The sequence below is a fragment of the Stegastes partitus genome, unplaced genomic scaffold (genome assembly GCF_000690725.1).
Source record: "Stegastes partitus isolate 25-593 unplaced genomic scaffold, Stegastes_partitus-1.0.2 Scaffold846, whole genome shotgun sequence".
Taxonomy (NCBI): domain Eukaryota; kingdom Metazoa; phylum Chordata; class Actinopteri; family Pomacentridae; genus Stegastes; species Stegastes partitus.
In genome coordinates, this window is record NW_007578577.1 from 115,158 (window position 1) to 130,789 (window position 15,632).

Sequence of the window (15,632 nt, forward strand, 5' to 3'; positions counted from 1 at the left end):
TCACCCTGGCTGTGCAATTAAAGAGTCATGTGCCAGTGAGTTATCCTAACAGCTCAGATGATACTTGATCCCCTTAGCTACAGGGCAGGAACAAAATTAAAAAAAAACTCACAACAAACAAAAAAAGTCGCATGCGTAAAATTTTAAGTACGGAGGGGGAAAAAAACAACAAGTCAAGACATGCGTTATGGAAAGCATCAAACCTCTATTAACTTTGTCTCGCCTACCTACCAATCTGCTGGAATCTCTCCTCTTGGAGCCGCGACTGAACATGACCAGCTGGACCCAAGACAGGAAAGACACAGCCGTCTACTACCGAGACAAATGACGCACGGAGGGAGATCAGCGCGCACCCGTTGGGAAAATAAAAAAAAACCTCTCACTCAATTGTGCCAAACGCACGGATTCTCAGGCTGCCGTCCTGTAGTATTAACCTGCCTCATTAATGAATGGAGCTGCGCTGTTCCGGATAGCAGCTCCACCCTGTTTGCTCACAGCCAATGGAAGCCTGGTGAAATACTTTTTTTTTTTTTTTTTTTTAAGGACAAACTATAATTACATTTGGATCAAAACCAGGGCGTTAAATGACAGCTCTGTTGGATGAACACGTCTCATGACACTGAGGAAATAAATGTTTTATGTCTCCTTCAAACACTGTTTTCACTTCCTGTTATTTCACGATGAAGTTCAAAACGTCCCCATGCCAAAAGATTAATAATAATAATTCTAAAAAAAAATGGTTAAACACCTCCTCCTTTTATGTCATCACTGAGTCACCATCCAACAAAAATGAAACTGACTTGGAAACATCCTTGTCAATACTCCTGTCTGTGTTCACGTTTGCCTAGAAAAGATTAATTCCTAACTTCTTCTTTTTTTTTTTTCTTCAATAGAAACTTCAGTCATGAGCCTCACTGGGTGTTTTTCTTCCCTGTGGTCTGACAGTGTTGACTCTCTCCAGCAAGTGGCTGCTATTTATCATCAGAGAAAAGGCTTTTCAGCCCAAGTGGCACAACATCAGTGTGAGAGCGCTCTGACTCACAGGCAGCTTTACCAAGATGTGCTTATCCTCCATTATTATTATTTCTAGACACACATTTCGCCCAAGGTCCTATTCAATACCCAATTTTCGCTGCTCTGTCAGCCAATAAAGTTCAGACGTGCACAACAATGCGGAAAGGTTGTCACGCACAGTTGTGGGTGGTGTTTTATATTTCTTTCTATTGGACGCAGATTATCTATTTTCTTTTATTTCTGTTTTAAATGAAGTGGCAAGGCTGCACAGCTGTCAGTGCTGCCTAACGCAGCCCCACTCTCAATTTGGAAGCAGACAGCGTGATCATGCACAGCTATTTAATAAAGTCAAATTACAGGGTTCTGCATTCTACGGCATGAGATAGTGTCTGGAAGCAGATGTTTTAAGCCAAAACTGTGTCCTGTGGTTTTTTAAATTCTTGGTTAATACTTTTTTCTTCCTGAAAAATCATTCACTCATACAATGTTTGGTTTATTCTGGCAAGTTGTTACCATGCAGCTCATTTCTATCACTTTGGCAGGAGTGAGAAATGAAGACAGACAGCAGTGCAGGTGTTGCTACATGAAAACAAAATGAGCTGAATTGAGAATAAGACGGAGAAACTGTGAGAAGATCTCTGCTTCGTCTCAAGGACGGACAGGCAACCTTGAGACACTCAGTTGCAGCAGCGGATGAAAGCAGCAAAAGAACCAAAAAAAACAAAAAAAGATGAAAACATCTTTGTTACACATCAGGAGTCTGGAGTCAAATCATGGCGGCGTGACAGAAAAGGAATGAACAGGAAACATATCCGCACATAAAATCTACATGCAGGCACACAGACATGCGCTCTTTCCAGATAAACACATAAGCTACAGTATCTGGGCATCCAAATTAGTTGTGTGTGCATGCAGGCCCGAGGCTTACTGCTAAGTATCAGTTCAAAGCCATCCCAGATTACCTTTAGGAATGATGATGATAATGATGGCAGGGGGAGCTGACCCAGGGGACTCACAACTCTAAAACTCCCCTCATTAGGTCTTAAGTTAAGAGTCTAAACACAGAATTGAAAACAGCTTTCATGCTATTTCCAGGAGCAATGTAAAAAAAAAAAAAAAAAAAAAACTAGGTGGAAGCTGAGAAAAGCTCCTTATTTGGTCGTACAGTCAACGGAGCGTCAGTACAGTCAGCTGATATCTGTCCTTTTTTTTTTTGCTGCCGACGTTCAATGTCGTGAAAGGAAACAGTGTCTCTTGCTCCAGGACTTCTAATTCCCTTCATTTTAACTCACATTATCTCAAATATCTTGCCTGTGAACTTCAGACCTGCAGAAGTCTGTAAGGGCGGATTTGGGTTCAATTGGCAGTACTTCCAAGGTGCTGGACATGACATTCAGAAGTGTTGGGAACGTCTAGTACAGCCTCAAGCTCACGGCAGCTTAGATCACTGTTCTAATCCTTGTGGGAAGGTCTGTTAGACTGGTGTGGAAAAAGAAAAAACTTGCATATTGTACTCACTAGAATATAGAGGGAGGGGATACACAGAGAGATGGAGCCCAGTATGAGTATATTGGAGAACAACGAAGCTCATTTTATTCAAAAACAGTGAAAGAATCTGACATTTACATTTTCAGAGCTACTGCTTGGTACACTGGCATCTCCACCCACCCCTCTCTGTCTTACTCACACACCTGCACACAAATCCAAAGACATTTAGAGATAAGAACAAGCTCTTGCAAGCATTAAAAGCGGCAGTTGCATAATTCAGAGTCGCACCTGCCTGTTCTTCAGTGAAAGATAGCAGTACCCTTACTTTCTTCGAGCGATGCATATCAGGGTGGGGGTAAAATATAGGCTGCGCTTTGTAGCATTTAGCTGCAGGAGTGCTGAAAATCACTGAAGACAACAGGGGAAAACTGCAAACTTAGAAAGAATACAAGCAGTGTGAGTGGATGATAGTGAGTCTATGGAGACACACATTGTATAGAGGTCAAATACACATTAAAGGTTCAAAGGTCCATCGACAACATATGACACGAGCCATCAACTAAACTAAACCATTTCCTTTCCTGAGATGCTTGGTGACCCTTCGCTCTTTTGATCAGATGTGCTGCTGAAAACCTGCTAGAGCGGCAGAAAGAAGTGATTTGTCTTTGCTGTATTAATTGCACGTTCAGCACGCTTGGAGAAATTCATCGTAACTTTCAGCATGGATGAAACTGAACAGCACAACCGAGCTGATTGCATATATTCGGACACATCTGCTGAGGACAGAAGACTTGCCTGTAAGTCAGTGGCTTATTTTTCAATCATATCTGATGTAATGCAAACCTGCTGTGACAGATTTTATGTTAACGCAAGAAAGAAAAAAGTTTTTCTGCACGCTGACCGCCGGCATGTTTGCAAATCTGCATCTGAATCTCACACTTAAGTTCAGACAAGCCTCCGAGCTGTTGAAAGCTTCCCGTTCCTCCTTGCCACTCTTTTCATTTCACACTTTTCCTTATCCCTCATGTAACAGCCACTCTCAAGCAGCAGCTTACTCAGACTGTTGACAGACATTTCAAGAGTCAGTCTCAAATTGACTGCTTGGCTCCCGTCGCTACGGCTCACCTGAGATTACCGACACAGCATGAAAGTTTGGATCCTGTAAGCTTGGTGTAATGTAGTCAGTGCTACTTTGATGCATATTCATCCTGGCACACAGTTGGCATTTTGTTCTCTGCTCCACGTAGAAGTTACATATACGATGACAGACGTGTGCTGACTTTGAGTTTTACAGTTAAAGCTCCAGTGAACACTGTGGTCGCTGTTTGCAACTATAAAACATCGGTTGCTACTTTAAAGGAGAAGAATGTCAGTGAAATAACTCCACAATCTGTTATTCAGATATTATTGATACACGGCTAAACAAAACTGAAGAAACCAAGTGTATTACATTGGGCAAGAATGTATTTTGTAAATTATGATTTAGATTTTTCATTTGTAAAAAAAAAAAAAACTTAGATTGCAATGTTTTCTTATAGTTCATGAAATGCTGAAACATGCGGAAAGATTGTTCCACTCAAAAACATTATTGTTAGGGTTCGAAGAATACAAGGAACCTCTTGAAACCCTTGGGTTTCTTATTATTCTTCTCCAGCCAAAAGAAATGCAGTTTGAAGGGCCTACATATGCTCGAAACCGCATCAAAACTTGCACGCACATCAGGACTGGCAAAAAAATAGGTATTTTAAAGAAACTGGGCATGTGAATGGCAAAATGCCCCCTAGAGAACTTCCAGGGAGTGCCATCGGGACTACGCTTTTTTATCTAGAGTTGCGAAATTTGGTCGGCATATGTAGCAGGTCGGGACGCACAAACAAGTCACCAGGGCAATTCCCTAAACCCAAAAGGAGGTCTGTCGTTTTGGAAAAATGGCGAGCACTTCGGCCAAGTTTGGCTCATTTTCGGGCATTTTCAACATCAATCTTCTCCTAGGGGGGAACGTCATACACACCTGAAATTTGGCCAGCACCAACTACAGGACATGGTGATTAAAAGTTATTAAAATGCTCTGCAAAAGTCTGAGTCCGAATTTCGCCAAAACACCATAAAATGGGACGTGCTGTATAACTGGCCTGTATGCGCCCCAATCTGCCTTAAACTTTACACACATGCTCCGAGTCCTGGCCAGAGTGCGTTGTCGCCATGGCTCGCCATTGAACAGGAAGTGGCGCCTAACTAAGCCGCACGTGCTCCGATCTGCCTGGAACTCGATGCACTGGATCACAGTCCAGCCCAGACACCCTGACATTCACGACATCCGGCTATCATGCAGCAAGGACCCGATCATCGCTGCTTGCAGCTTTAATTTAGCTCATTTTGACTCATCTTTTTACTTAATTTGGATGCTTGAGTGTCTGTGCAGACTAATAGATCTGCTGAAGATGGTTTCTCTACGCTCTTTTTTAAATGTGAGTTTAAGATGTGTGTGCACAAGATAACTGTGTGGCGTCACAACTCATTTGGAAGTCAATCACAGGTCAAAGAATTTTTAAATGCCCAGCACTGAAAGGAGACATCCTGGATTTATCTCTTGAAAAGAAATATATCTGTATATTGAAAAACAAACAAACAAACAAAAAAAAACCTAAACATATGAAACACAAATGACTAAAGCAGAGTATTTTGTTGAAATAGTCTTAAAATAATGTCTGGAGTGGATCTTCAAACTGCATTACCAAATTGGATACACAAATCTGACGCCAATAAAGATCAGTCCCTCTGCTTTTTTCCCCCGCTTGAGTCTGTTCAGCAATAAATTATATTTATTTAGGGGGACGTGTGCCGACACCTGGTAGATGGCCTGATAATTCACTATAATGAACAAAGACAGAGAAGAGATTAGATCCATAAAACACATCCGTCAGCTGGAAAGCCAGGCTGTTATGATGGTGTAAAGGAGGTAATCATAATTAAGCAGAAGTGTTACGGAGCAAGAATTTTATGGTCTAAACATTAACCACACTATCATCTTGTCATGATTTTTACAGCCAGTATCACAGTCAATGACACAGCAAGGGCGAGGTTTAGGGGAAAATGATATATTAGCGTGAAAAGCAGACGGACAGGTGCGACGCGTGTCAGGCATTTTATTATTCTCCAATCATTGCCTTATCTGGTCTCATCCATAAATCATCCTTTTCATATGGCAGCACCAAACTCTGCTTATACAGTTTATGCAAATATGACATATATGTATATGTATAAATAAATGCATTCATAAAACAAGAAATGTGCTGCCAGATGGTTCATTTCATGGCAATACTGCATAGCAATCCATAGTCACTATGGCCAAGGCTTATGTACATTCACAAGGAAAGGTAAAATAAATATTTGCATATAAAATAAAGAATATATAAAGAGACTTTACATTGTTAAATGCCAATAATACACATTCAGTTGCCTGATAAACATGTGGCAAATGTGTAAAAAACAAGATAAATACATTTAAATATAATAATCCCTTCATTTATGACACCTGAGAAATCTGTCGGCTGAACTACTTTCTGACATTTACAATGAGAAGTGCATTTGTCAGCTGTGACTGTCAGTAAGACACTAAATATATTTCTTCCCTGTGTCTTTTGTTCTTGTTTAGTTGCAGATTAAATCTGTGTTGAATTCCCTTTGGCTAAAGTCTGCACATTATCACTTAAGGCACTGATGTAGCACCATACGGAACGACTTACAACAGCAAATATGGCTTCTTGTACATATACAATGTTCACTACAAATCTACATTTAAAGGATAGAAAGAATAATGTCTTTCTGAATTCTTCTGCAAATAAAGAAAACAGCTTGCGATCACGCAGAACGCTGGCGAAAGAGATACAAAAACATACTTGTACACAACATTTTTAAAAAAGTACCCTGATATCTTCACAATGAACAAAACGCTCTGAACGGGAGCTTATGTACAGTTTGGACAGACTGTTACAAACAAAGATGGAGAACAGAAAGTGAGGTACGGGAGGCAACGGTTTACAAGCAGCATCTGGACAGAAATCACGCTGCAGGGCCTGCAGGTTCAGCAGTTTGAGAGGTGTCTCCAGGGTCGCATCACTGTATTATATCTCCAGAGCATCTACTAGAATTTTATTGGCCTGAGGTGAAGTTGTGGATTCTTTCAAGTTGCTGCAGACAAGATAACCTGACTGTTCTGTAAAAGCTATAGGCTAATGGCTCCCCCTGGTCACTGCACGCCAGCTGAGAGAAATGCAGGAACACACAGGAATTTAGGTCTCTGATGTCTGGCAGCATAATCTCTGCGGTTGTTGCAACCTATACTCTTCTCCTTATGATCCACTAATGTGTGCGTTATGCCTCGGCGTGTTTGTTCTACGGGTAAACCTCCTGCACATTCTAAACTGTATTTATTTAGCGACTGAACTGACTTCGTTCCCAGGTTGCTTACACTCGGTTAAAAGTGCTTCAAACTACCAAAGCAGCGTGGCAGCAACACCTGGCCTTTTCCTGTAGTGTGTAAAAGCACTGCAACCTTACACAACAGCTGGACAGATGCAGACGGAGCAACGAGAACACAGTGCAGTCGGTTTGGGACACCTGCTTTTGGATTTGATTGGTTACAAACGCAGTATTTTCCGAGTAAACCTGGAGGAGGTGTACATGAAATTTGTAGTTTGCTGCAAAGTAAGTGGAAGTAACACAGTCTGACAAACTTAATGTAATAATTGTGTACAATTTAGGAAGTCCTGACTGTCACATCTGGCTAAGAAATACATTCGAAGTAGGAAACCGAACGAAAAAAAAGTAAAGAATCAGTGGTTATACTGGATATCTCTACCACCCTGCTTGGAGACACCTCACTGCATAGGAACCACAGGACTGGTGACCATCACAACAATAACATTACTGGATGAAACAAATGGCTGCAACACATGCAATGTGGAATAATGACAGCACTACAACAGTTAAATAGCCTTATATACAAAATGGAAGGCACATTCTGGCAACAAAAAAAAAAAAAAATCTCATACATGGCAATTGTTTGGTGTATGCTACTGCAACCCTTAAATTACATAACAATACAAAAATAAATGGCGAGTACAATAAATAAGACATTTCATCCTGCTATTTACAGTACTTACACCAGATTACTTTACACTATACACACAAGGGATTAAAAAGAGGTTATGTGGAGGATGGATCTGAGCTCAGTGTTGGCTGTAGCACCAAAGAGGAGTGATGTGTTCACATGATGAGCACCTGAAGATGAGATTAATGGGAAAAAAAAGAGACACACAAGCAGCATTAACACTCAATCAGTCATTAACAGCTCATAAATCAGCAGAGTAGTACAAAGATCAGACAATAGAAAGTTCGATGTTTTTGCGATTTAAAGCATTTGATATCCATATATGTACTGTTACCGCACGTTTAATGCATCCCACACCTGTTTGATGGCTTTAGATCTATTCCACTGTTACAGGCAGACTGCGGCCAGAGGACGGTGTACATTTACCACAGTAGCCTCCACACATTCCTGACACTCTGCTGCCATCCTGAGGACACAAGAGGAATAACATGGTGTCAGACTCTGCTGCAGGAATTTCATTTTACATGCAGAAAAAATTAAGAATTTTAAGTATTGTAATAATGCTGAGGAGCAGAAACAGAAACCAAATGTAAATTTTTTCATCAGCATCGCATCTTGCTGTGTTTTTCCCCCTGTGTTGTAGAAATCTTTTCAGTATTTTCCACCTGCAAGTTATTTTAAGAATCTGTTAACAAAAACAGTGGAGGAACTTCTACTTGGAAGTCTGACAGTTTCACCACTTGGAAAGTTATTTGCGGCGAGGTTGTTTTGGTGGCTCTGGAATCTGATTTCCCTTTCTAAAAGGCACACAAAGACTGAGGCCCACCAAGCCGGCTGTCTCCAGGTATGAATTGGGTAATAATCACCCTCAACAACAAGCAGAGAAATACAAGCAAATTACTCCCAAGCACTTCAATAGCATCATTTGCATGCAACATAGTGGCGGTTTCATACAAACATCTACAAATAAAAAGAAAATCGCATCAGGCGAGTACACCATAATCACTATCCCACGACATGAAAGCCACAGCGTGCTGTAAGTGGTCTGTCTGATCTTCACTGGAGTGCTGTCTCCATCCCACTGTCACAACCAGGCTTTAGTTAAACTGCCTGGAGTGCCCAAAGTGGGCCAGCTGGCTTTGGATGTCAGACTGTGAGCACTTTTTGGCATCCCCACCTCCTCCTGTTTTTGCCTTGCCAAAAAGTGCTCTCAAGCCTGATCTCCATTTCAAAAGTGGAGGGTGGGGAGGCACTTGAGAGAGCAGCTGCCCAATAGAGATCCTTTCTGAGCAGGTTTATGGTTAGAAGTGGAGCTGGGAACACCGGCCCGACTTGGGGTTCTGCCCATCTGGTGGTTTAAAGCTTAGAGGACATGAGGGAGAGGAAGGAGGGCCTTTTCTCCTTCTGTCACATAAATGATACTGAATATTTGGATACCCTGTCATGTGTTTGCTGTCATTTTGTGAGTTTTCTCTTGGTTTTAATGGACATGGATGTGACAAATTACCTGTGATTTCTGTATATTAGCCACTGCATAGTTGCCCTGGGAGATCCATGAGGTGTCCTCAGCTACCTTGAAACCTGTTCCTGACAGATTGATCCTAAACCGGCCCTAAAAGAAGACAGAAAATATGAATACAATATGACAGTGAAATATACTTAAAAGGAAATAACTTAATGTTGTAATGCATTTATTTGTATGAGGACAAGGATGGACAAGCATGGACCCATGATACATGCTATACAGTCTTTAAAATGCACACAATTCAACAAGAGAATACATACACAACAGCACAGAACACAGAACTCAAAAAGAACAGCATAAGACTCAACTATGTGAACAAAGCAGCGCACTTGTCAAAGAAAACAGGACATCAGCCGAGCTGCAAAATTGAAAGGTTGTTGGTTTTTGGATGATTCCAAAGAATGTATTCCAAATCTATCTCGGCATGAAATGACATGATTGCTATTAGCGCTTCTGTCACATTAGACCTTTTGACGTGTCCTAGCAGGAAAAGCACAGGTATAATTAATAACACTAATCGCATCTACATTCCTTTAAAGGTCTTGCTTTTATACTCATCTGAGTGGTTCCACTTCATGGAACTGAGTCACCACTGATGTTATTTGTTACTTGTGCACTTTTCCTGTTGTGACAAGTTAAAAAATAATCCTAAAAGCTGCCATGATTCTCACCTGTGGACAGCGGGCGGCGCTGTAGCAGTCTCCAGCCGTAGCAAACGGGACACTCTTGCCTTCACGGGTGAAAGCAAACCTCCAGTCTGTAGCTAAACATCAAGATGAAGCAACAAGCTAGTCATTCATGAAAATCTCTCTCTCGAAATTTGTCACTGAAATTTTTATAATGATAGCCTGCGTCTGCCATAATGACCAAATCTTATGCTGTTTACAATAAAGCATGCCTTCGTTTTAAGGTCAGCCAAATGTACAGTACAAGTGTGATTCTGTCTAGTTAGAGCAGTTTCACTTCATCCCCTCGAGCCTTGTAATTCTGTGTTGCTTAAATGAACCTTGAAGACATCTTGAGCCCATTAACCCTCGTGAACACGGACATAATTAAACGGCAAAGGAAGCTCTTATTTCAGAGTAATGTCGAGTTAACGTTGGCACAGGATGCTGCTGAGAGTGTGGGCAACTCACTGATGATGTTCATCTTCCTGAGGTCCAGGCGCACTTTGGAGAAGGTGGTGATGCCGGCAGCGGTGTAGTCTCTTCGACAGTCGCAGTCTTCTCTTCTGGAACCATTGGCTGGACAGTGGGTGGGATCATTAAGCCTGGGAAAGACACACACACACACACACACACACACACACAGAAGATACTTTAGCGCTTTACACTTCCATGCAATTTCTTCATTTACGGGGAAAAAAATGCAGCCAGGATTCCGCTGGATTGTTGTAATGAAACAGGCTGTTCTCATTGTTATCCTGTTAGCTGTTTACCTGAAGCCAAAGATCTCAGAAAAATTCTCCCCTTCGCCGGTCGTCAAGGTGATGTACTCCTGTGGAGTCTCTGTCTGCATTCCTGCACAGTAGACCTGAGAAGAAAAAAAAAAAGGGCAAAGGAGGAGTAAAAGGGGAAGTAGAGGTGGGAGACCAGACGGAGGAGGAGGAGTGGGGAAGCAAGGGCAAAAGAAAGGCATGGAGGTGATAAGATGGTAGAGAAAAATAGCCAAGTACAGAGAAGGTGCAGATTTGGAAATGTTACAACAGCAATTTCAAGGCCTCAGAAAACGCAGAAGATTGTGTGTGTATTGGAAACGCAAAATGCACTCAATCCCTAAAATGACCTGAGCTGGCCTACTCTGCAAAGTCATTTTGAAGGCAGTGAAAGAATTTCCTCTGACTGCGTGTTATGAAATGCGCTGCATCTATTTGCAGCTTTTTTCCACAAAGCCACAGTGCCAAAAGTATGCCTAAACACATGTGAGCAGAGATTAATTTTAAGCACAGAGAAACATATAAACAGCACAGCAAAACATTTTGTTAGTGTTTAAGACATTCGAAATGTCAAGAGAGAAACCTTAACAAGTGTCTGTTCCTCACCATAAATAAAACCTGTTATGGCTTCACAAGCTGTGCTTTGTGTACTGGTGAGGTAAAAGGATGATATTATCTTACCTTGAGTGCTTTTCCTTGAATGCTGAGAAAGTGTTCGCTGTCTGGGATGGGGCCACTAATGCTCTGGATGTCTTGACAGCTCGAAGGCAAATGGCCTTGAGACACAAAAAGAAGCAGGAATAAGTAAGTATTCAGGAGTGTATTATCCAACGATTTAACACAGGACAGGCACTCAGGCTGTATACACAGATGTGTGCACATCTTTCACAAATTTCAGCAGTTAAGTCAAGTGTGGCAAATCACTTCATCGAATCAAAGAAAACCAACAGCCACTCACTCTTTGATGTCCCATAGTACCGTAGGGAAGTAAATACACTGAACAGCAAATCTTTGATGCTGGCCTCGGTTCATAAATATTTCACTAAAGGCCAAATTTCTGAGATGACCAGTTTGTGTTGAGCCATACCTAATACTGGAATTCGAGATGCTTTCATTTGGCTTGTATCTAATCCTGGTAGCCTTGACATTGGTTAAAAGAGCAATTTTCTTGCAGCACTCACAGCTTGGATTCCTGCAGACTTTTCTGGCTTGTGGCCTCGCATCTTGAGAGCACCTATTGCTTTGCTGACCATCTGCTGAGACACACCGCAACGTCCTCTCCATCACTCCATCCCCACAGCTCACTGAACACTGAAGGGAAGCGAGAGAAGCAAACTTAAACGTGCGGATGACAGTTTGTCAGAAATTGTTATCGTCACAGTGACAGTTTGAAAAAAGAGTATTTATCATTTAGGCTCAATACAGGTCAAAGCTTTTCATGTTTCAGCTTATAATCCACCAAATGTTGTCTTATTTATGTAAAAGAAAATATTGAAATAGACAAATAAAATCCATACTTGTGCCTCTAGAGATCAGACAGATCAGCATTAGCAATTAATGTTCACAAATGTACTGTATTTTACAACTGGAAGGCTGAATAATGACAGAAAATGGTTTTATCTTTTATTTAGCTGCAAAACTAAGTCTTTCATGAAGCACAACCACACAAAAACAACTTTTGTTTTTACAAAAATATGGCCTTTGATTATATTTTAAAAACGAATGTGACAACCATGCATGTCTCATCTTGCAGACAAATGAATGAGACAACGTTGAGAAGCATAGACTCGCTCACCGGTCCCCAGACTCCAGCCCTCCACTCCTGGGACGATGGGCACGGGTCCAGATTACAAGGCATGTAGCTCTCAGGGGGGGTCCCAGGGCAGTTGGACAAAGACTGATGGCCGTACTCATAGTTGTCATTCTCCACATGCACCTCACTGCAGGAGATCAGACGCTGGCGGTATCCCTGGCCACAGCTGGCTGAGCACTGGAGGAGAGAATAAATCACCAGCATGAAATAACAACACTGGAAACACGGGTGATTTCTGGGCATTCCTGCGTCACTGGATTAAAAAACGGTGAGTTACATTAGTGGTTATGAATAGTATTGCCATTTAAACCAAACACTGAAACTTTCACTGATCATCTAAATGCCACACAGCTTTTTTTTTTGCCTCTCACCTCCGTCCATTCCCCTGTGATCCAGATGGATTCACAAGCATGGGTGTTGCAGCTCTCTATGTGTGGCGGCCTGATCTGGTTCACACAGTACATCTCATGGACCTCCTGCTGGTTGTGGTCCACACACTGCAACACTCGATGACGGTGGCCCGATCCACATGACTTACTGCACTAAAGTGGGGACAAGACAGACGCTGGTGTTTTACCGATAGGTATGAGCGGTATTACGAAAAACGCTGCAACATTCTGTAATTATACATGCGACATAAATGGCATTTAAAGAGATTTGTTCTTTGGAATAAAGTGGATCTAATTACAGTACACATCAAAAGTGAGCACACACCGATGAAATATCACTTTAATATCAAATATTCAACCTTGTATCACCTCCTAACTATTGCAATGCCACTAAATTGAACAGTTTGATATTTGCTTTTATACAAAACTAACAGTTTAAATGTACTATATTAAGAACACAGGCTCCACTGTAGGAACTTAATGTAATGAAGTCATTACTGAATTTCAAAGCTTTCATTTATATGTGCACCTTTATTTTGATGACAACCTCAATTCTCAGACCAAGTCATAGTTTTTCTTCTTTAGAGACTCTTGCGTAATTTTGTCACTTTGCTTTGTATTGTGCTAGAATATTCTCTTCTGTCAAGCTTCTGGAGACTAGGAGTCATCTTATCAGCTAGTATTTTGGTTTATCATTGGGCATCCATAACGCCATCAGTAACTGTCATGTCTCCAACTCCTTTTGCACTCATGTGGCCACACATCAACACACGCCAATCTCCATACCTCACTGTCAGGACTGTGCACTCACTGTGGTCATCCTGGTCAGGATAAAACACATGCTGGACCCCATGTGAGCTGAACAAATTTATCTTGGGTTCATTTGACCAAAAAGTGCTCTAAATATTAATCACATGTCTTTTCATTTCATTTGGAAACATCCACACTTGCAGTTTCATGCCAAAGAGCATGCACTTATGTGTCAGTGACCAAAGGTGCATAAAGCTTTGTTGCACTTTTGTAATTTGGGGCTTGAATTTTCAATATAGTCTCACTAAAGTATTTGTTTTGGTTTGTGTATAAGTGGAAATACTGCACTTGTCAACTTCGAAATAATCCAAAATATTCAGTGGTGATACAATGTTGAATCATTTGTCGTTTAAATGATATTCTACAGGGGTGGACTCACTTCTGTTGTATACTGTATAAAGTATATAAGCATCTGTGACTGCACAAAGAGGCTTCAGTTTAAGCAAAGTACAGCTTCATCAGCAATCATTAAGGAAAAGGCATCAGTGCTTTGGAACAACAACAAGGAAGAGTAGTTAAGCAAGACTACTTTGGACTGTGGGTGAAAATTGTCAAAACAGTAGATAAGGCCTGAGAACACACTGCGGTTCTGAGTGGAAGAACCCGAGCTCAGGACATGGTCAAGTCCTGAGTAGAGATTGCACAACTTGTAAGTCCTGAAACAGTTTAAACCCCATGCCAACAATGTGTCTGACACGGGGTCTGAGCTGAAACTGACTACCAGAAAGTGACTGCCTACGTCTTAACATCCAGGCACTTCAGTGAGCCAGGAATCAGTGGGCTGTTTGTTTTCATGGCTGACACCAATCATCTTGTTTAACAGAGGAAACTTGTGTTTTATACTTGTGTTTGACCCATTCATACCAGTCCCTCACATAACTGCTACTAGATGAGATCAAATATAAATACTGTATACTTTTTAAACAGTTTGCAGACAGATAAGTAACACGATGGACTAATATCTGCCTGAGCAGGCTGCTAATCGACACCAATATCTTTGATGAGGTTACAATAACTCAATGTTAAATGCAGAATTGTGTGTTCAGCCTTTCATTCCAATACTAGCCAAGGTCTGATTTTTAGAACCTACACTACAACCTACACTCCTATATCAGAAGTTACAAAAGACAAACAGTATAACTGTGAGACTACTGACTGGTTGTTTTCTAAATCAAAATAGGGGATTCCAGTGTTCTTGGGGGACAGCCAGTGTTTCTATGAAAGTGGTATCCTTACTTAGAAGTCTTGGAACCATCACAACAATATCGTATGACATTTACATTCACATGGACACTCAAATATTACAACATTCAAGTCTGTCAGAGTTGTAAGACAAACACTTTAACATCTTAGCAAAGACTTGAGAGTAGTTTCCACTTGCGTCAGAAACACTCACTGGTGAACACTGCGGCGTTACGACTACAGCCAGTCCAGCTGGTCTTCATCACTCTTAATATGCTGAACACTGTCAAACAAATGAAATACCTGGAACTGCTGTGTTGAGTTGTGCTGTGCTGACAAGTACTTGAGTTTTAGTGTGTTTAAGCAAAACTGACAGTAGAGAAAGATGGTAAATATTTCATTCTGCTATACAGCTTAGATCTACAGGGACAAGATACATCCGCAAAAGGAAATAGTGCTGATGTAAGATGTAAGTATCTGATTTGTAGAGTCAGTATGAGAGCATAAAACACATCAGGGTATGTTAACCCCTGCCAGTTGAACTGTTTTAATTACATCCAGCTGTTAATTGGGACACCCAAGCAGGGACCTACAAACACTTCTCTAGACTAATTAGACTCTCCTTTCAGAAAGGCATTTCATGCTGCTCGGTGACCTAGATTCAACATCCCTTGAACACAGTGACGATGAAACTCCTGCTGCAGATGCCTGTTCTAATAGCCTAACCAACAAGGATATGTAGCCTCCAGCACTGAGAGAATTGCTGACTGGCACTCAGCAGGAATGTACCCATTAAAGGTAGAATACACAGGTATGTTTGCAGCTTTATATTATATTTTTGCTGTTTATTTTATTATTTGTAT

The 15,632-nt window shown here is 41.2% G+C and overlaps 1 protein-coding gene across 1 annotated transcript in view; it reads right to left on the minus strand.

The window, feature by feature from the left end:
* Positions 1–5,631: 5,631 nt before the first annotated feature.
* Positions 5,632–15,632, minus strand: part of adamts9 (ADAM metallopeptidase with thrombospondin type 1 motif, 9) — a 47,587-nt gene continuing 37,586 nt past the window's right edge. Inside the window, exons 31-40 of the mRNA XM_008292936.1 lie at positions 12,760–12,930; positions 12,371–12,565; positions 11,757–11,886; positions 11,257–11,351; positions 10,579–10,673; positions 10,277–10,410; positions 9,812–9,903; positions 9,123–9,227; positions 7,973–8,081; positions 5,632–7,785 (exon numbers count right to left, since the gene is read on the minus strand). Of these exons, the coding sequence (XP_008291158.1) occupies positions 7,992–8,081; positions 9,123–9,227; positions 9,812–9,903; positions 10,277–10,410; positions 10,579–10,673; positions 11,257–11,351; positions 11,757–11,886; positions 12,371–12,565; positions 12,760–12,930 (1,107 nt within the window). The 3' untranslated portion in view covers positions 5,632–7,785; positions 7,973–7,991. The remainder of the gene's footprint in view (positions 7,786–7,972; positions 8,082–9,122; positions 9,228–9,811; positions 9,904–10,276; positions 10,411–10,578; positions 10,674–11,256; positions 11,352–11,756; positions 11,887–12,370; positions 12,566–12,759; positions 12,931–15,632) is intronic.